The sequence below is a fragment of the Rhinoraja longicauda genome, chromosome 27, assembly GCF_053455715.1.
Source record: "Rhinoraja longicauda isolate Sanriku21f chromosome 27, sRhiLon1.1, whole genome shotgun sequence".
Taxonomy (NCBI): Eukaryota; Metazoa; Chordata; class Chondrichthyes; order Rajiformes; family Arhynchobatidae; genus Rhinoraja; species Rhinoraja longicauda.
The window spans coordinates 16,499,426-16,522,158 of record NC_135979.1 but is presented as its reverse complement, the minus strand read 5'-3'; the positions used below and the strand labels follow the sequence as shown (position 1 = coordinate 16,522,158).

At 42.2% G+C, this 22,733-nt stretch overlaps 1 protein-coding gene across 1 annotated transcript; it reads right to left on the bottom strand.

Annotated features, from left to right (window-relative positions):
• Positions 1–1,395: 1,395 nt before the first annotated feature.
• LOC144606587 (UDP-glucose 4-epimerase-like) lies at positions 1,396–22,399 on the bottom strand. Its single transcript, XM_078422833.1, is given in 12 exon segments — positions 1,396–2,261; positions 2,486–2,600; positions 2,736–2,813; positions 2,989–3,074; positions 5,618–5,684; positions 7,808–7,921; positions 10,252–10,428; positions 14,397–14,510; positions 15,344–15,459; positions 18,303–18,429; positions 22,323–22,369; positions 22,372–22,399. Coding segments are annotated over 12 exon segments (1,134 nt in total). The 3' UTR covers positions 1,396–2,196.
• Between the last annotated feature and the right edge of the window lie 334 nt (positions 22,400–22,733).

The window sequence follows — 22,733 nt, the reverse complement described above, 5'->3', positions numbered from 1 at the left end:
CCGTCAGGGCTTCAATAAAGAAATTTACTCACGTATATCCAGGTTGTTTAAAATGTTATCTTATTTTGAGTTTCAAGCATATTTGAATTGTAGAAATACGTCCATAAGTGTTTAAATTTATATTCAATATGTTATCGTGCTTTAGAATTCAGAGCTGTGATTATCAAAGAATTCAAAGTGAAATGAAAGAATAAAAAACAAAAGCCTTAAAGGTTCCAATCCAAAATGTCACTTATCCATGTCTTCCAGAAATTCTGCCCTTTCTCGCTGAGTTACTCCAGCATGGTGTGAATTTGGAGAGGAAGTTCTAGGTGATGTTTTTTTCCTCTGTACTTGTTGCCCATGTGTTCTTTTTTAGTGGTAAAAGTGAAAGGTTTGCAGTCAACAAACATGCTTGTCCCAGAGGAAGTGAATATATAGTGGATGAGTTTCCAATCAAGCTGCCTCCCTTGTCCTGGATGTGAGCGAGCTTTCTGAATATTGATGTGGGGGGAAGGTAGCTAAGGGGTTGATTGGAAGGGGACCCTAGTAGTAATGACTGTAGAGCAGCAATGGCAGCAGTTTCTGGGAGTCATTCAGAAGACTCAGGATCTTTTCATCCCAAAGAGGAAAAATTCTACAGGGAGAATGCCTGACAAAGGAAGCCAACAACAGCATAACAGTGAAAGAGAAGTATGTAATATTGCAAAGATTAGTGGGAGGATTGGGAAGGCAACTAAAAAGGCAATACAGAGAGAAAAGATGAAATATGAAGGTACGCTAGCCAGTAATATAAAAGGATACTAAAAGTTTCTTCAGATATATAGAGTAAAAGAGAGGCAGGAGTGGACACTGGACTGCTGGAAAAGTAGCAATGGGGAATAAAGAAATGGCAGATGAATAAGCTTTTTGCATCAGTCTTCACAGCAATGTGCATGGGGCAGAAGTTAGTGGAGTTGCTATTACAAAGGAGGTGGTGCTTGGGAAGCTGAACGGTCTGAAGTTGGATGTCAACTTGACCATGTGGACTACAATCCAGGGTTCTTAAAGAGGTAGCTTTAAAGATTGTGGAGGCATCAGTAGTGATCTTTCAACAATCACGAGAGACAGGAATGGTTGACCAGAAACTCATGTGGACCAGCCACATGTACTATGGTTACAAGAGCAGAGTATCCTGCAGGAAGTAACATCTCCTTGCTCTCAGGTTTTTCCACCATCTACAAAGCACAAGTCCAGAGGTGATGGAATACATTCCACTTGTCTTGGAGTTCAGCACTGACTTGCTAAGGATGCAAATACCCTGAAAATCTGGGGGTCAAGTTGATAATCTTGCCACAGGTCTTCGATTTCCTCCAATTTCATTAGTCAGAGCAGTGAGTAGCAAGTTCAACAAATATACTGCCATTCTTTAGTACTGTGATAAAATGAAACGATTTGGATTTGTTCAATGGCAACATATAATGAAGTTGATCAATTCTTCTCATAACACCTTTATTGCTTCATTTATCATGTGCATCTGCACTTTTTTTGCATGTGTTTCAGATGGAATTTGATCTATAACTTTCTAAGCCACGAGCTGTGCACTCTTACAACAAAGCAACGTTTGTGCAAGATTGTTTGCCATCAAAATATTTTAAAGTAAAAGGTATCAATGGGGTGTTTGATTTTACATTTAGTTTATTGTAAAATGATATTATTGCTAAGGAGTTGTTCTAAAGTACAAACGCTTAAAAAGCACCTTGAAGCAGCTGTCCCCACACCATGTGCTGTATACAATTCTTTAGTAGTTTTCATATAATTCAATGAGACCTTAGAATTACAAGACTAAAGATTTAATCATGTTCTACATTATTCAAAAACTGGAAAGCACAAAGCATACCGTGACAAAACAAATCAGATACTTAATTTCATTGCACTTTAACTGCCTGGCAGAGTTTATATCAACATGAGGTATTATGGTAAATTTAAAAATTCTCTACATTGAACATTCTGTGCTCTGAATTTGTTTTCCTTTTATGTCATCCTTAAAAGGTACAGAGTACTAGCTCTATACAACTACTTTTATCCCACTCCACCTTCAGTTTACAAACAGGAATTTCAGAGTTTTGAATCTGTAATTCATCACGGCTGATCTGTTCACCGGACTACTACTACAAAAAGACCTTCATTAAAAGTTTTAAAATTCTCTTTTGTTACAAACAATTGTTGGATTTTGCATCAGGTGCTTCTTTTTTTGCTGAAACCACAAGGATTCTGGGTTTGCCAATTCCACAAATCTTGGCCTAAAATAAAAAGAACGTTGGTTTTGAGATCTGTGTAGTACCTAGCCCCAGCACAGTAATTGTTCAGACATTAAATAAATTTACAACAGTGAAACTAGAACAATAATGGTCAGCTAAAAGCCAGATTAAATAATATTAAATGCTTTTTCAATTTATAAATTTATATTTATAAAATATATAAAGTCACAGTAATCTTCCAAGATTTTATTACACTGAATACTTACACATCTTATCAATTCCAAACTCTGCCTTCCATCCAAGTTCCTTCTCTGCGAGGGCTGGATTGGCATAACAGGAAGCAATATCTCCTCCTCTCCGTGGAACTATCTGATATTTAATCTGCAAAAGATTGGCAAACAAAATCTTCCTATCAATAATTCACATGCTGATCAATTAATTTTACTTTCAGCCAAGATGAGAGGTGACACTACAGAAGCTTTAATGTTTCTCAGATATCTTTAATGTGGTAAATACCTCTTTCCCAGAAGCTTTTTCCATTGCTTTCACCATCTGTAGAACCGAATAACCGGTTCCAGTACCAAGATTGTATACCTGTGCGGAATTAGAAAGTTAGTTATTGTGAGTGCAAATGAGTAAAAACTAAGTCTAAAGCAGAGCAGAAGGAAGTGAGAAAGATGTAGAATGTGAAAGGCTGCTGCAGAAATTGTCCAACAGTCCAAGAGAAAACAGAGTTAAACTGCTCAGGGTGCAGCTTTCAATAACAAACCTTGCAGTTGCATTTCTCTTTAAGTTTCTTCAATGCAGAAATATGTCCCTTTGCAAGATCCACAACATGAATGTAATCCCTGACACCTAAACGGCAAGACAAAGCACTTATTTGCCTGAAATTATACAGATTCAGATCCAAAACAACAGGTTGTTAGGTTGTTCATTTTTCACAAAACACAAAGTGCAGAAGGAACTCAGCAGGTTAGACAGCATCTGTGGAGGGAATGGACAGGTGACGTTTTAGGTCAGGTCCCTTCTTCAGTGATTATGGTAGGGGGTAGAAAGCTGAAAAGACAAGTGAGGGCGAGACAAAGCCTGAAGTGATTGGTGGATACAGATGAGTAGAGTTTGATTGACAGGTGTGTGGAGTAAGTGACAAGGCTCGAGGGAAAAAGCAGACAAGTGTGTCAGATAAGGGGAGTAGTAAAATGTAAAGCCAGAGGCATTTATGTGGAATAGGACTAGGAAATGAGGGACTTGGAAATGGGAGATTACAGCATGAAGGAAGGGAGAAGAGCAGGATGACATGGGGTAGTGGGAACAATAGGTGCACGCCAGGGTGCAGTGGGTATTACTTGATTTTTATTGCTAATTTTCCAAGTATAATTCACAAAATTGGCCCTGGAACAAAAATACCACTGTTTCTGACACTGCAGTTGTATTCAAATGTGCAGAAAAAAATGAAACCGAGAGTGCATAGTATTTATCAGCAAAGTAAAACACAGAGTCACAACACAAAATCTGGGCATTTACGCTAACTGTTTTCCAGTTCAGTCTAACACCAGGAAATCTTACCCTAGTTCCTCCTCTGAGCACTCAGCCAGTATTCATTCTTCAAATTAACCACAATTTCTACAATGTACAGCTTGAACAACTTTTCACTAAAAACTGCAGTTTTCTAATGACAGTTTAACCTTTTTTTTTGCACACTCATTGGTTCACTTTTGAGTGTTATGTGTCTGACTACAAATATCAGAAGACCAAACCCTTTTATAGCTTACTCTATTTACATTCATGAATTTGTCTTTGGTCAAGTACACTATCTAATCTTACCAAATAAACCATCTCCATGCAAGCAATGACTGCTACATACATAACTGCTCGTCATCAAATATGCTGGCTCAAGATTTCCTGGTCACAAGACCAACATTTCCTCATTTACCAAATGATTAGAAAACAGAACTAAACAAGCACAATTGTGATCCTGAAACTCCTGCCAATAAACAAAACACTGGAGGTACCAAATGCAAGAAAAGTACTTGCATTCAAAGTCAATCCTCCTTGTAGTGAAATGTTATAAATATTTTTAATTCTGTCAATTTTTCCTGCCCCTGTTTGTTTCTAACTCCTGTAAAAATGAGAGGAACGAACTAACACAAAGACAATGCAGAATTCTAAATGGCCATTTCATAGTAAATATAAATGACAGAATTGAAATTCAAAATCAAAATAAATGCATTTGTGTTACTCACGGTCTTTAACATTTGTTGTGGTTACAACAGTTTAGATAAGAAACAAATTGATGGAGGAACGCAGTAGGTCAGGCAGCATCATGGAGGGATGGGTCAGAGAACATTTCGGGTCAGGATCATTATTCAGAGTATTGAGATAACCTAAAATGCTACCTGTTTATTTCTCCATAGATACTGCCTGATCCACTGAGTTTCTCCAGTGGGGTGGGGTGGGGGGTGGTGGGGGAAACCTTTCCTTTTTAGGTCTCTTCCTCACGGCGCGGCTCGGCCGCGGGCCTTCCATCGCCCGCGGGGCCTTCCATCGCCCGGTGCGGCTCGGCCGCTGGACTTTACACCGCTGGTGCGGCTCGGCCGCAGGACCTAACATCGCCCGGTGCGGCTCGGCCGCGGGACTTTACATCGCTGGTGCGGTTCGGCCGCGGGACTTAACATCGCCCGGCGCGGCCGCGGGACGGTTCAGCGTCAGGCGCGGCTCGGCCGCGGGGCCTTCCATCGCCCGGCGCGGCTCGGCCGTGGGACTTTACATCGCTGGTGCGGCTCGGCCGCGGGACCTAACATCGCCCGGTGCGGCTCGGCCGCTGGACTTAACAGTGCTCGGTGCGGCTCGGCCGCGGGGCCTTCCATCGCCCGGTGTGGCTCGGCCGCGGGACTTAGCAGCGCACGGTACGGCCGCGGGGCCTTCCACCGCCCGGCTCGGCCACGGGGACTTCCATCCCCTTGCGGGGACTGTGCGGGTCGGTCGGGGACGAGCTGTCTGTCCATGGGCGTGGGGAAGAGAGTGGAAGTTTTGTTGCCTCCATCACAGTGAAGGGGTGTTTGGAGTCACTGTGATGGACGTTTGTGTTGGGGTCATGTGTCTTGTGTTCTTTTTTTTTTGTGTATGACTGCAATGTAATTTCGTTCGGTACCTCGGTACCGAATGACAAATAAAGCTCTGTATTCCTGTATTTATGCTCAAGATTCCAGCATCTGCGATTTCTTGTATCAATATGTTTTGATAGACAGATTTAGTCAATGTCAAATTTCATAGGAATCAGGATAAGAAACCTCCTTGGTAACATGAGCCCAATATCATACATCATGGCTGATGGCTGATTCATAATCTGCTTCAATTCTGACTAGCAAATAACTGAGCAATAGTCTACCAGATCTCACCTGTGCCATCACATGTGTCATAGTCATTCCCAAAAATACTCAGGTACTCTCGACGTCCAATAGCAACCTATGAAGGAAGTCAATCATTTAGAAATAAGAAATGTAATAGTTACGACTGAAACTTTAGCTTTTCCTACTTAAATTAAAGCCGATCTATGAGTGCCAAATCAAATTCTACACAAGTCATCAAATGTGCTGGAGTGAAACAAAAGTAGTTGTCATGAAGCAAGACTGAATAGGATCTGACCCCTTATTGATTCAAGACAAAACTAGCTACAGATATTTCACTAGTTATATACACTGAAAACAGGGACCCAACCCAAAATGCCACCTCTCTATGTTCTCTAGACATGCTGTCTGACCCGTTGAGTTACTCCAGCACTTGGTGTCTTTAATTAACATTATTGCCCTCCTGGCAGAAGAGGTGGTGCAGGACCTAACCAAAGATATTTCTTTGGTTCATGAATCACATTGTGAATTTAGTTCATTTAGAGGCACAAAATACTTCAATTTCACAAGATAACTTTGAAAGAAATACAGGGAACGGTATCAACGACTCGAGCTGATCTTTTTTGATGGAACGTGGAACAGGAATACAATGAAAGATTATAATGGGTATTTAGTGCTTTTCTACATTTTTGAACATCAAAAATAAGAACATTTCATTTGCAGACTTCCAGCAGGTTATAAAAATCATAACTCAGAAGACATTCAGTGTGAATTCTAACTAGAGCTATCTACAAATCTCAGTTCCGCATTTTGCTCCATTTATGTTTACATCTATATACTAAAACTCTCGTTTGTTTGTTTATTTGTTCCTGAACTACAACCAAAACAGTAGACGATAGCGAGACAATTTTAGGCCCACCTTATTCACCGTCATCCATTTGGTGCTAATGGAAGTAGTTTCATTGAAATCGGTGTTATATTTTAAAAGTTATTCACATTTTAAAGTTTAAATCTATCTCCTAGGGAAGGAGGGGGGAGGATAAGGGCGGTTGAGGGCGATGGAGTGTGGGGGAGGGGAGGGGAAGGGGAGGGAGGAGGAGAGGGTGGTGCACCAATGCAGGAGAGGTTTGGGCCCAACGAGTCCACTTGGTCTAGTTCTACTTAAAATGCTTATCCAATTGTCCTTGGAAAAAATGTTGTAGTCTGTAGCTCAAAAGTCACTTTGTGGTAAGGCAAACCATAACTTTGAGAGGGGGAGGGTTTACAGAGAAACATGGAATATTTTACTGCCAAAGATATATGACCTTGCAATTAACCAAATAATGGGAACAATCCTTTGAAGAATCCTCTTAACATTTTCTATTTCAGTGAGAAACATCCATTTTCATGCCTGCCATTCAAAACCAGAAACATCCATTAAGAACACTCTTCCAGATTCATGCCGTTAGTATTCATTTACTAGACCATCCAAAACTGCTCTCAACTGCAGCTTGTACAGTTACCTTTGATTTTATGCATTAAAAAAAATCCCAATTTATCTTCTTGAAAATATTGCTTTTCTGACCCATGCAAGATTTTTGAAAGATCTATGATCGAAATCTTGGTGATGTCAATAAATAAAATTGCTTTGGGTCTTAAATACGTATGACCACATCACCCGTGTGCCCATGGAGCTAGATCAAAGAGCCCAGAGACATATATAGTTTAGTTATTGCCGTACTGGTTACACAGCATAAAGTGGCAATATCATTTTTTACATCAATCTATTATTCTGGTTCAATGCTTAAGTATAAATGCAATAATAATGATTTGCACCTTTATTCATCTTCAGAACAAAATTAACCACTACTTGTAAATATGTATGCAGCAATGTATAAAGGCATGTCATAGGAAAATAATTAGGGGGAAACAAAATCCACACCGTAAATGAAAGATACATGAAGACAAATGGTTTAAAGCAGTCAATAAAATAACATGGTTAAGAATTCTAGTACCGAAGGCACAAAATTCAGGGATGTATATCCAAACATTGGGAGAGCCGGTTTGGGTGACAAACTCATGATTACAAATTTCCAACCCCCAAAAAATATAAAACACTCAATTTTAAGAAATTATTTTGCTAATGATAAGTAAAGATTAGAATTATACGTCTAATTATAATTAGAAAGTCATAATTAATAAGCTTTCTTTCAGTTTGAGGGTTAAAACATTATTTACTGTATTAAAAAAACCTTTACCCACCTGTGCAACATATGGCATCAGATTGTTGGGAATACCCTGAGGATCTTCACCTATTTTTCCTGATTCATGTGCCCCAATAGGATTGAAATATCGAAGTAAAATTGCATTCCAATCCTGAATAAATAACATTTTATCAAACATCTTTATAAACCACATTTTGTAGTTACTTGTAAACTATGTGCAAAGTGAAAAACTAATTTCTTAAAACACAATATTTGTTTCCGACTTTTCTAAAATGGAACCTACTTTCACTTTCTGCTTTAGCACAAATTAACACAAAGACAAACAATACCCAATTATAAACAGCTATTTCACAGTAAATAGGAATGGTAGGCCTCAAATGGGATGCCAAGAAATGGGACTCCGTGACTATCTAAACTACACTTCTTCCCACACTGCTTCCTGTAAAGACTCTATCCCCTACTCCCAATTCCTCCGTCTACGCCACATCTGTGCCCAGGATGAGGTTTTCCATACCAGATATGTCCTCATTCTTTAGGAAACAGGGGTTCCCTTCCATTATAGACGAGGCTCTCACTAGGGTCTCCTTGATAACCCGCAACTCCACTCTTGCTCCCAATCCCCCCATTCGTAAAACAAGGACAATGTCCCCCTTGTCCTCACCTTCCACCCCATCAGCCATCACATACAGCATATAATCCTCCAACATTTTTGCCCCCTCCAACGGATCCCACTACTAGTCACATCTTCCCTTTCTGCTTTCCGCAGAGAACGTTCCCTCCGCAGCTCCCTGGTCAACTCGTCCCTTCTCACCCAAACCACCCCCTCCCCAGGTACTTTCCCCTGCAACCGCAGGAGATGCAACACCAGTCCATTTACCTCCCCCCTTGACTCCATCCAAGGACCCAGACAGTCTTTTCAGGTGAGGCAGAGGTTCACTTGCACCTCCTCCCACCTCATCTACTCTATCCGCTGTTCCAGGTGTCAACTCCTGTACATCGGTGAGACCAAGCGCAAGCTCGGCGATCATTTCGCTGAACACCTCCACTCAGTCTGCTTTAACCTACCTGATCTCCCGGTTGCTCAGCACTTTAACTGCCCCTCTCATTCCCAATCTGACCTGGGACTGCTCCATTGTCAGAGTGAGGCCCAGCGCAAATTGGAGGAACAGCACCTCTTATTTTGCTTGAGTAGCATACCACAGCGGTATGAACATTGACTCCCCTAACTTCAAACAGCCCTTGCTTTTCCTCTTTCTCCATCCCCTCCCTCTTCCCAGTTCTCCCACCAGTCTTACAGTCTCCGACTACATTCTATCGCTGTCCCGACCACTCCCCTGACATCAGTCTGAAGAAGGGTATCGACCCGAAACGTCACCCATTCCTTCTCTCCAGAGATGCTACCTGTCCTGCTGAGTTACTCCAGCATTTTGTGGCTACCATCGATTTAAACAAGCAACTGCAGTTCTTTCCTACACATCCTCACCATAGATGCAATTGTGGAACTCATCACAATCTTTCCTGGGGAAACTACCATGCTTTTTCTTGGTTGCTACAGATTCAATCTTTCTTGCTTTTAACAGACCCTAATTGATCCAACAGGTAAATAAAAACATAAACCTCACTTAAAGAATGGTTTACACAACTTAATCTTTAAAAAGGAGAGAGAAAACCAATGGAAATAATTAATAAGGAGATTAATCTTCTAACGTTTGGCTCTCGTTGTTAAACATGTTCAATATAGAGTCATTAAATTGTCTAGCACAGAAACAGGCCATTCAGCCCAACTCGTCCATGCTGGCCATGATAACAATATTTGACCACATTAGGCCCATACTCCTCTACTCCTTTCCTATCAAAGTAACTATCTGAATGCCTTGAAAATGCTAACAGACTGGCTAGCGAAGCCCAGGGACCACAACTGCAAAGACCAATACAAATGTTAATTCCCACTCAATACCGTTCATGAGGAGCTACATTTCATTTTAACTGTATTCTCCTCCACTTTCCCTTTCCTGAGGCTGAATTGTTGAACTCTGCAAGAGTGAATCTGCACACCCCAAGGCTGGTTACCTTCCTTACAGCTCACCACATGGCTTGCTCACATCAACCGCATTTCTCATCCACCACCTCCCCACCCCCTCTCTCAGGAGCCAATAAATCCATCCACCCATAATCAGAGAAGTGTTGTTTCACCAACTTCGGCAGGCAGGGGGAAAACAGCACCTGAGGTAGCAGAGCAGAGATCTAGGTCTCTTCACAGCTTTATGGAGAGTTCTGTGTAGTAGCAAAGGTGCCACCGGGAACACAGACAATACAGTACTTGACACTACAAACATTGCACTCCAGGATTTCCATGTTACACAGGAGTAATTCCCAATAGAAATGCTGATGCTGCAACAGACAACCTGCCCTGATGTTTCAGATGCATGTAGAGCATAACAGATGCTTTCACAGATACATTTTTAGAATGGTAAAAATCACCTTTTCTGCAGAGCAGACATCCCGGATCATTTCTTCTATAAAGTATTTTGATTTTCCATAAGCATTAGTGCAACTGCCAACAGGATGTGCCTCATCTATAGGTAGGTATGCAGGATCACCATATACAGTTGCTGAACTGCTGAATACAATGTCTTTGACACCATGTTCTTTCATGGTCTAAAATTCCAAAATAAAACACAAACTCAAAATGTTTTCTTAAACAAGTAAACAAATTTCACTCTAAAGCTTTTTGTTTTTTCCCCATTTGTAATAATAATTGCAACAGACATGTCAAATTGAACAGAAGATTCACACAGTATCTGCACTGAAATCTATATATATATATTACTAAAACTCTCATCATGTTTGTTCCCCACTTCCTGTAAGTTTGTTCCCCCGTTTGTTTTTGTTTGTCCCGTATGTTTGTCCCGTATTCTTTGTGCGGTACGCGATAACGCGACAATTTTAGGCCCATCTTACTCACCATTGTCCTGGGGAAAGTTTCATTCAAATTGGTCTTATATTTTAAGTTATTGACATTTTTAAGTTTAAAAATTCACTTTCCCACTTACCTTGCATCGTTCAGCGTTCACGTCACAATGGGACCCGCCCGAGTGACGGGAGTGATGGTCAATGAGGGAGGGGGGGCCACGATGACCGCCGGGGGCGGGACCGCCAGAGTGACGGGGTGGCGGCCAATGGGGGGGGGGGGTTCCGAGCCGACGAGCTGCTGCTGACTTTAATACATGCGCTCTCCCCACCCACCCCCCCCCCCGCCGGTAGGCCCGGTGCCCGTCCCAGCGTGCCCTGCACCTGACCTTCCTCCCGTGGTGCAGAGCGGCGGCAGAGGGTCCAACCAGATGGCCGTCGCCGCCGTGCTGCAGGAGAGGCTTGGGGTCCATAGCTCGCTCTGGCTGCAGCGCTGGCAGCACAGGGCCGAGGCCAGTGGCTTCCTTTCCCCTTTCCTGTCCCCCCTCGCCCACCCACGGCTCTGGAGGACATTCCCCGCCCGATAATGGGCTTTGTCAGTTAGGGAGGGCTGCCGGCCCGCAGGATCATCAGTTGGGGGAGGGTTGCCCCAGGAGAGGCCCGCAGGGGTGAGTGTGGGGGGGGAAGGGGGGGATGGAGTGAGTGGGGGGGATAAGGGGGCTTCAGGGGGGATGGAGTGGGTAAATGGGAGGAGTGAGTGAGTGGGGGGGATTGGGGAGGAGAGGGTGCTGGACCAAAGCAGGAGAGGTTTGGGCTCAATGGGTCCACTTGGTCTAGTTTTTTTTATAAGTACAATGTTTTGAAATACAGCAAAACAATTTTAATCTTAGAACACACTTGACACTCACCTACATTTTTATGAAAGACTAGACTGACGTGGACCCGTTGGGTCCAAATCTCTCCTGCGGGCTCAGCAACCCTCCCACAACTGGCGATCCTGCGAGCCTGGTAACCCACCCCCAACTGACGAACCTGCGGGCCCGGCAAGCCTCCCCCGACTGACGATCTGTGGACCCGTTGAAAAGCGGAGAGTGTCCCCCAGGGCCGTGGGTGGGCGAGGGGGGATAGGGAAGGGGAGAGGGAGGTACTCGCCTCGGCCTCGTGCCGCACCCAGAGCAAGCCGTGAACCTGAAGCCTCTCCTGCAGCTCCACAGCGAAGGGCTGCGAACAGTGGCGACCCTCTTGTTGCACCCTCTGCCGCCGCACTACACCACGGGAGGAAGATCAGGCGCGGGGCACGCCGGGACAGGCACCGGATCTGCCGGCGGGGGGGGGGGGAGGGAGCGCATTAACAAAGTTAGCGGCAGCTCACCTGCTCAGCAGCCACCCTCCGTCATTGGCCCCCACTCCCATCACTCTGGTGGGTCCTGCCCCCGGCGGCCATCGTGTCCCCTCCCCCCTCCTGTCACTCAGGCGGGTCCCACTGTGACATTGAACGCTGAAGACGGCCAGGGTAAGTTGAAAAGGTAATTTTTAAACTTTAAAATGTCTATAACTTTAAAAATATAAGACCAATTTAAATGATACTTGGGTACTACAGACCCCAGGGCAATGGTGAGAATGGTGGGCCTAAAATTGTTGCGCTATCGTGTGATGGGGCACAAAAATAAGGCATAAACATACGAACCATTCGAGGGAACAAACAACCCGAGCAAACGAGATGAGAGTTTTCGTAATATATAGATTTAAATCCTGCCTACAGTTATGAGATTTAAAAATCACCAAAATATTTAACTTTAAAAAAAAATTATCATCTGAAAGTATGAACGTGATGCTGGTCAAATACATAATGTCAAGACCTGACGTGATATTTTAATGCAAAATATGTTGCACATTTATAACTAACATCTGTTTTTTTAATTTTAATTGAATAAAACTTCATTATTAAAGAGTATCCTTCTGGTATTATATAGTGTAGTGGTGAACTTGGTAATAATGTGTTTTTAAATGCTCTGCTTTGCCTTCATATTTGAGCAGTCTCACAAATTGATAACAGATCTTGCCTAACTAGCATGGTGGTGGTTAAGTTGACTTAAATCACTTAGCCTTGGGTGGGATAGAATATGATAATCAGCTGGATATCCTTCAGTATCTAGTGACTTTAATTTAAGAGCGCCTATATATGAAGTCTGGGTTAGAACAGGTTTGAGTTCACGTACAATCGCTATTCCCCACTTAGACAAATAAATTAATGAAACAATACTTTCAACAAGGACCATTGTTCAAATATACCACAGAGGTTTCTATAGCTCTTGGAACATAGGAGCAGGCTCTCTTAACCTAGTCCTTTCTCGTTGTCTAAAAACCCATGAACTCCTTCCAGGTGAAACAGCAATTTACTGAACTTCTTCCAATTTAATATATGTCAATTTTCCCTTTGTGATCCCTCTATAGTGGGGAGACAAAATGGGGATTAGGTGTCTGCAGAATTTCTCCATTCAATTTTACAACAGATATCAGTTACTTGCCACTCTAATTTTCATTCCACTCCCACATCTGTCCTTGACTTTCTGCTTTATTCCAGCAAAACTCAAGGAATAGCACCCACCTGAGTCCTGGCATATTGCCACTTTCTGGAGTCAAGACCGAATTCAACAATTTCAGATAACCAGTCATTCACATATTACATCTTAATTCCAGCATTTTTATGTTTATTCCACCACCATCTTTTGGCATTTCAGACTTTGTTTTCTTCTGCACACAAACCCTTTCTCATTTACCAGTCTTTAGCCTCCATGAAGGACATGGAGGCTGGAGAGTTAGGGGAGGGATTTGTTGATATTCTGGGCCACATCTGCATCGAGAAGAAGGATTTGCTGGATATATTGTTGTATATATCCCTTTGCACTCTCTGCCTCTTAATCTACAGCAGCAAATCAGTTTCATTTTTATGTTAACTGTTTCTTTTTCCACAAGAGCATCTTGCTAAGATGTTTCCAGAGGTTTCTGTTTTTATTTCAGACATCCAGCATCTGCATTACTTTGCTTTTGAATTCTAACATTCTAAGAAATGAAAGGCAATGGTCATTTGGATCCTTATGCCTATGTCACCATTCAATTGGATCATGGCTGAACTATTAAATCACAGTCTTGAATACACCGAATGAATCGGCCTCTGCAGCATTCTCTGGCGTAGAATTCCATAATTCACAAACTTTAGAATGAAGAAATTTATTTTGTTCTGAATAATTATGTAAGCATCAGATGCCACCAATTATGTAAGTATCAAGTGTCACCTAATGATAGTATCATCAATATTAGAAGGCTTCAAACCAAGCAGAATCTTATGAAGATCAATGGAATCCAGGAAATAGTTGCAAGGACTGAACAGTGCCCAAAATCTAGGCTGAAACACAACATGCTGGCCTCAGTGACTCAGGTAGCATCTTTGGAGAGAATGAATGGGCAACGTTTTGAAATCTCGTCTATCCATTCCTTCTGCAGATGCTGCCTTGCTCGCTGAGTTAATCTAGCACTTGTGTTTTACTGTGGATTCCAGCATCTGCAGTTCCTTGTGTCTTTAAAATCTAGGCTTCTTGTTGAAACTGAAATTAACAGGCAACTGCTTCATAAACAGGCAATGAAAGCACAGCTCTGAACATTAGATTTGTATTTCTCTAATGGAAACATCTTTCTTCCCAAATAGATACACTCACCTCCAGTAGTTTAATTGTTCCTGTCAGGTTGACCTTATAATAAAGAAGCGGATTCTGGACAGATTCACCGACAGCCTTCAAACCCGCAAAATGGATCACAGCTGAGAAACTGTACTGGATAATAAGAATGGCAAATCTAATCACTAAAAATGTACTATGTCGAGTTAGAATAATATTTGGAGAAATCTTCAGCAGAAAGCCCTCCAAGAAACATCTAATTGGGAATAGGAGCATAATGGACAAGAAATATCCATCCACTATTTCAACTTGCCTTTACAAATAAAGCATTTTCAGTCCAGTATTTGCACCTGTTATGACTGAATCGCAAGCACATTTTTGGGTTACGACCTTGGTAGCCGAGAGAATAGGCAGGACTTTACTGGGCATTGTTAATCTGCATTCAAATGCAAGACTAAAGAATGCACAGCACTGGTACTCATTGTGCATTCTCAGTGCGAAAATATTTCATCAATTCAGAAAATGTATTGCTGCAATTCATGACCTTCTGACTTTTCAGAATGGTGTAACTGCTAAATGCTTTGTGAATGAGCTACCTTCCATTTATAAACCACCATTCATAGCCTCAAGATGATACAAAGCTTCTTCATAGTCAACAAATTACTATAAATGGCCCCCATTGTGTTAATCATAAATGAATGATTTATGTCCAACACTAAGCAGAACAAGTTTTGATTTTGAACCTGAGATAGAGGGTTTTCCCCGGCACAATTATACCATAAATATAGAAAGCAGAAGTGAAATCACCATGGTCTGTCCATAGAAGATGGTAAACTGTACACATCTCTTTGTGTACAAATTTCTGACCATATTTGGCCAAGGAGCACACAATGTGAAATATTACTTCATAATCCACTGCTTGGATTTCACAAAATACATTGATAAAGATTGGACAAGATGATTATAGGTATTTGTTTTTAGCTCGGTACCTCTTTGAAGAGATTACATAGTGCAATTTCATCAAGCAGGTTGATTTCTCTGAAGATTATCTCTGTCCCTGTAATCTCACGCACACGCCGGATGCTTTCAGAAACTCCATCTTTGCCTGGAATTAAAAATAAACAGGTAAACGAGCCAATTACATTCATCTTGTGTCTTGGCCACATTATGGCTAATCCCAAAAATAGTTGTCCAGTTTGTGAAAATGTTGTTTAATTTTTAAAAGATGGATCAATCATCATATAGTGCCCTTGCAGACACACTGCCATAACTTTCAGAAAGTGTTGAATATAGTTCGACTTTTAATAGTTAATGAAAATGATCTAATATGACATCATACTGAAGACAGACCTGTGATTAAAAAATAAAGCACTTGGGGCCCTACTATATCTCTCATTAATTCGCTTCCTCCTTCAATTAGATCTCCAGCAAAATTCCATAGATAGCACCCGTAAGTAGGTTTAAATCTGCAGGGGTACCTTCTAGGCTGCCATTCCCATATTAAATGGAGGCATTGCAGTACTATTGAACATATTTCATTCAGGATAATAAACAGGCCCCATCAGACTTCCCTCGTGAACATAAAATATCTTAGGATGTTATTTCCCCTTTGACCAATGTTACCAAAACAAATTAGCTGGTCATTACACATAGGTGTTCCCGTATATAACTTTTGCCAGATATTTTGCACATGACAACAGTAACTACATTTCAAAGGAGCTTTATTGGGTGTAAAGTACTTGGAAGCATTCAATGAAACATGTTATAAACTGCATCATGTTTTTCTGAGTAGTTTTCTGTTACTTTTATAATGAAAAGATACACAAAACTCTAATGGGTCCAGCACTTTTAATAACTAGTCAAGTACTTCAAAGAACATTACTTCCTTGATGTTTCCAAGTTTGTTCACAACACAAAAAGAACTGTGATTATGAAAAGGCACATAGAAATATTAAGTGAGCAAGAAAGTGGCAGATGATGTGTAGTGTGCAAAATGTGAGCGTATTCACATAGGTAGAGGAATAGAAAATCTCTATTTTGTAAATTGAGAGAAAATAGTTAAAGTTGATATGGAGAAAGATCTTGGTGAGCTGATTCATGACATACCGAAAGTAAACGAAGGTATAGGAGATGTTAGGAAAGGAAGAGGTGTCTGGTCCTTTACAATAAAAAGGCTTGAGTAAAAAAAAGTATTTTACAGGGCTTTAGCGAAAATCAAATCCATATCAACTTTAGTATTAAACAGTTCATTAATAGAATCTACAAAAATAAAGAGTGAGCAAAGTAGGTATTTAAGTCTTTGCCTCCATATGAATCCACCCTTTGGAATTCTTTAATGGCTACCCTTTACCCCCTTCATGCTATGTTGATTAAAGAGTAGATTTTACAATCGCTACCACACTTTTCCAACACATCCTATTGGACCACTACCTTAAGATGAGTATAGCGCCTATGCCTATTCCCCTGGAATTGTTTTCCTTTATTCTAAACCAATATATATCTGTTTCAATCAAATATGTCAACAGCAACCACTACTTATGTATCAACTTTAAAGCGAATAAAAAGTCCAATACTTTCCACAGGAACAGTAACATGACGAAACCGATCTGGTTACTTACTCCCCAATTTTTTATCAGTCCTTTATCCTCCTCAACAACTAATATAATTCAATAGTGTTTAATAGTGCTTTGACAACGATTCACAATATCCCTTTCCACTGATTTTGAGCTAGTTTTTACCATGTTGCTCACAAAGTGAAGGAAGTGTAATAAACAGTACTATATATGAGAATGACTTGCCCATAACCTGCTTTTACCAATTTCCACTTTGGGATTTGCTAAAACTTGAGTCTAGTCTCGATCAAAATCTTAATTAGAATGTGAATAGCAGTGCTCAGTTCCAAAGGTGTGGGGAGGTTAATTATACTTAACATCGTTAGCAATTAATCAAATGTAGCAATAAGGAAACCTGGTGAAACTGAAGTCAACGGGCGTCAAGATGAAAACACCATGCACAAAGAAAGATGGTTATGGTTAATCATCTCAGACCCAGGACATTGCTCTGTGACAATAAACTAAACTAAATTCAAGTTTCTTAGCATTTCAGCAGCTGCTTCCATCACTGACCTTCCTTTCATCACTGACTCGGAAGTATAGATACTCACAGATGATTACACAAATCCATTCACAACACTTCAATGAATTAGTGTTTGCTTTCACGTGGACACATCCAACATAATAAGTGTTCAATTCACTAAAGCAAGAGGTATTTACCGACTCCGACAAGGGGGGAGCCTAACCACTACCCTGGGCATTTAATGGAATTACTATTGCTAAATTTCCCCATTCATAACATTCTGAGGAGTCATCATTGACCTTAAATGCAAATGGACTATCCATTTAAACACTGGCTGCAAGAGCAGATTGGAGACTTAGTATCCTTCCTGCAATGCTAATTCAATTTTCAACAACCCAAAGCAATTTCACCACATACAAGGCACAAATCAGCAACATTATGGAAAACTCTCAATGTGGCTGAATAATGAAAAAGAAAGTTTGACTCCTAGCCAAATAAGGTTTTCAAAAGATTGCTCAGAAGTTTTAAAATATAAACCGAAAATGTTGTAAATACATAGGAGGTCAGGTTGCACCTGTGACATGAGAAATAGAGTTAATGTTTCAGGTCAATGATCCTTCAATCACTAGGAATCTATTGTGGAAAATTCAACTATACTCACATCTATCTCTACATTTTCTTCTGCTCACCCCAAGTCCAATTACACTGATTTTCCAAATGAAATTAATTAGCTCATTACAGACCAGAGATTAAAAAATGCAGGGCCATGATCATCGAACATATTAAACAAAATATACAGTCCTGAGGATTAGGAGACTATTTGCACAAATACGAAAACAAGCAGCGTACAAAGAAACACAAAACCAGTTTTACCTCGAATTGCATTATGGAAATTGTCTATCACAACAGGATTATATCCTGCTTTTACCAGCTCAATCACACAGTGGCTACCGATGTAACCAGCTCCACCCGTCACCAGAATAGTCTCCGATGCCATTTTCTACATGAATGAAGAGATCAATGATTAATGTTTATTAATTACTAATGTTAGTGTTTTCAATAACAAAAAATTCATTCAATAGCACAACCATTTTAATCATAATTACCAATTATTTTTCATTAAGAAACAAAGGTAATACAGTGTACAGCCCATAGAACTGCTGCCTTGTGGCTCGAAACACAGGTTCAGCATGATATTCAGTGTCGCAGCTGTACGGAGCATGCAGGGTTGGTGAGTAACAGCATGCTATTTTATCGTTTAAATAATCTTAAATATAGTCATTAAATCCAGTCACTTTTAAACGGATATCCTTGTAGTTTTAGTCATACAGTATGGAAACAGGTGCTTCAGCCCAACACGTCATGCTAATCAAGATGACTCATCTCCTGCTAGTCCCATCTGCCGTATTTAGCCCATATGCCTTTAAACATTTCCAATTCATGTACCTGTCCAAATGTCTTTCAAATTTGAAGCTTTCAAACAAAAGTTTCTGCTTGAACTGAGGTAATCAAGCCACCTTGGAAGAGATCCCTATTGTAAATGCAAGTAGGAAACCTGCAACTAAAGGAAACCTTCCAAATGAAATCCAATTGAAAGGGGTAGAGATGGGGAGATGTGATTAGTGATGGGAACCTGTGACGGAAATGTCAGAGGATAATGTGTTGGATGCGGAGGCTGGTCCAACACTCCAGAGAAAACAATACAGTTTGTCCAACATCTTCTTACAGCTAATACCCTCTAATCCGCACAGCATCCTGGTAAACCTCTTCTGCCCCCTCTCCAAACTCTCCATATCCTTCCTGCAATGGGGTAACAAGAACTGCACACCATACTCCAAATGCAAACAACGCTGCAACTTGATGTACTGACTTTACAAGCCAGACTTTACGTACAGGCTTGTTTTATGCTTAAACAAGCACACCATATGCCTTCTGTACACTCTCTTAATAATTCAAAATGTCCATAGATAATGCTTTACATTGCCCATATTCATAATCAAAAAAGTCCAACGGGCAAAGCATTAACTGCTTAAAGGAAGTACTTCAAACAATGGATTGACAATTTGGATTTGCACAATATCTATCTGACGTGGATCTTTTCAACACCAAGTCATTTGTCATTGTGACATAGTGATGGACTGACAATGACATTCCTTCCCACTGACCTTGCAATTCAATGGTATGTTTAAAAATGAACACAACCATGCTGATGGAAATGTCGATATTCAAAAGGTGGCATGTTGTAGCAACTTGGCTCCAGTGGAACACTACTCATTATTTCCGCAGAGACCATTCCCTCAACAACTCTCTGGTCAACTCGCCCCTTCCCATCCAAACCACCCCCTCCCCAGGTACTTTCTACTGCAACCGCAGGAGATGCAACACCTGTCCCTTTACCTCCCCCCTTGACTCCATCCTAAGACCCCGACAGTCTCTTCTGGTGAGGCGGAGGTTCACTTGCAACTCCTCCAACCTCATCTACGGTATACGTTGTTCCAGGTGTCAACTCCTGTACATTGGCAAGATCAAGCGCAGGCTCGGCAATCGTTTCGCTGAACACCTCCGCTTAGTCTGCCTTAACCTACCTGATCTCCCAGTTGCTCAGCACTTTAACTGACCCTCCCATTCCCAATCTGACCTTTCTGTCCTGGGCATCCTCCATTGTCAGAGTGAGGCCCAGCGCAAATTGGAGGAACAGCATCTCATATTTCACTTGGATAGCTTACACCGTAGCAGTATCCACCCCTTTTCACTTTCCAGACACCGTTCCTTCCCTGGTTAACTCATCCCTTCCCACCCAAACCACCCCCTCCCCTGCAACTGCAGAAGAAGAAAACGCCTGTCGCTATACCTCCTCCCTCGACACTGTCCAAGGACCCCGACATTCCTTTCAGGTTAGGAAGAGGTTCACTTGCACCTCCTCCAACCTCTGCTGTATCGGTTGTTCAAGTTGTGGACTCTTATACATCGGTGAGACCACACGCCAAATGGGCGATCGTTTCGTGGAACACCTCTGCTCTGCCCGCCTGAACCTACCTGATCTCCCGGTTGCTGGACACTTTAATTCTCCTTCCCATTCCTACACAGACCTTTCTGTCCTAGGTCTCCTCCATTGTCAGAGTGAGGCTAAATGTAAATTGGAGAAACAGCATCTCATATTTCGCTTGGGTAGCTTACAGCCCAGTGGTATGAATATTGATTTCTCTCACTTCAGGTACCCCCGGCATTCCCTCTCTCTCTATCCCTCCCCCACCCAAGTCGCACTGCCTGTTCCGCTGAGTTACTCCAGCTTTTTGTGTCTATCTCCTTTAACTTTGTCCCTCTCACCTTAAAGCTACAACCTCTAGTATTTGATTTCTCCATTCTGGGAAAAAGATTCTGACTTCCCTATCTATGCCTCTCAATATTTTATATACTTTTATCGTGTCTCGCCACAACCTCTGGCTTTCCTGAGAAAATAATCTGTCTGTCCAATCTCTCTCTGCAGCTAATACACTCTAATCCAGGCATCATTCTGGTTAATGTTCTCTGCACCCTTTCCCAACCCTCCACATCCTTTGTAATGGTGCAACCATAACTGCACCCAATGCTCCAAATAAGCAGAACCATTCCCAAAGCAGACTGTGACGCAACCCAATGATATGCTTTCTATTGTGCATTTGTAAAGGTTTGAAAGAGTCGTTGGTGACATGCCAAATTTCCTGTCTCCTGAGGAAGTGGTGGCATTGTGCCTTCTTGGCTGTTATTTCAGTGCAGTTGGTCTACGTCAGAACATTGGTAATATCTATGCCAAGGAACTTGAATCTCTCATCCATTCCACTTTGGCATCATTGATGCTCATTGGGGCATGATCACAAATGTGGCTATTGAGCTCTTAAAGTTGATAATTAGCTCCTTCATCTTGCTGATATTGAGCGAAAGATTGTTGGCCTGATTCGCTGTTATTAAGTTCTCTACCTCCAACCTGTATTCCATCTCGTCATTGTTCATGATCCAGTCCACCATATCGGTGTCATCTGCAAACTTCTGGGGAGGGAGTTAGAGCCAAACTTGGTCGTAAGGTCGTGGGTGTATAGGGAGTATAGTAGGAGACCGAGAACAAAAACATCCTTTCAGGTGTTGAGGATTGTTGGTGTTGAGGATTATTGTGGAAGATGCAGTCTGAAGAAGGGTCTTCACCCAAAACCTCACCCATTCCTTCAATCCAGAGATGCTGCCTGTCCTGCTGAGTTACTCCAGCATTTTGTGTCTATCTTCGGTTTAAAACAGCAACTGCAGTTCCTTCCTACTCACGTTGTCACCTATTCTCTGCGATTGAGGTCTGTGGGTCAAAGAGTCCCTTGTGCACCTTCGCAAGCGATGTTGCGAAATCTAGATTTCCTGAGTATAAACACTTGGAGAGTTTCTTTAAACAAAGATCTCCACAAAACTGAGATGCAACTGACTGGGGTTTCCAGACACCGGCGCCAGGCTGCTGAGAGATGGGGAATGAATGAGCTCCTTGTGAACTTCAGCTCGCCAGGAGCAACCTGCAATGCGCAGGACCACTGACGTGGCCGGGAACCAGCCCCCAGGTGTGGCCGCGCACCGGGGAGGCACGAAGTGTTGGGAGTAACTCAGCAGGTCGGGCAACACCTCTGGACAACATGGATAGCTGGCGTTTCGGGCAGCATCTTTGGAGAACATGGACAGGTGGCGTTTCGTGTCGGGGCCCTTCTTCAGAGCGGGAGACACTTCACCCAGCTATGCTTTCCAGAGACGATGGCTCACCGCTGAGTTACTCTCCAGCACGCCGTGTGGTATTTTTTTCGGGTTACTCTGCACCGTACAGAACGGACTGGCGCGGCGGCAACGACAACCCCGAGAGGCTTCCCCCCCCGCCCGTGGACTCACCGACCTGCGGCTCTCTGTATTCGAACTACCGAGTGCTGAAAACACACACTTCCCTTCATAAAACACCTCACATTCATTCACAGACCGACGAGCGGCGATGCACAGCCCGAGCCAACGGTTACCAACGGTGGCGGCGCGAGACCAACTTACCCCGCGCGACTCCCACCTCGACCGGAGCACTCTCCCGCCGCGCGTGCGTACACCGACCCACACTGTCCACGCCCCTTCACGCCGGTTTGGCCCCGCCCACCTGGAGTACGGCTGTCGTTTGTACGCTTGCGCCAAACTCCAGCGATCGCAACTCGTAGACACGGGGAATCGCAGATGCTGTCTTACAATGAAAGCACAATAAAGTGCTGGAGTAACTCAGCAGGCGAGGCAGCATCTCTGAAGAACATGAACAAGAAGTCC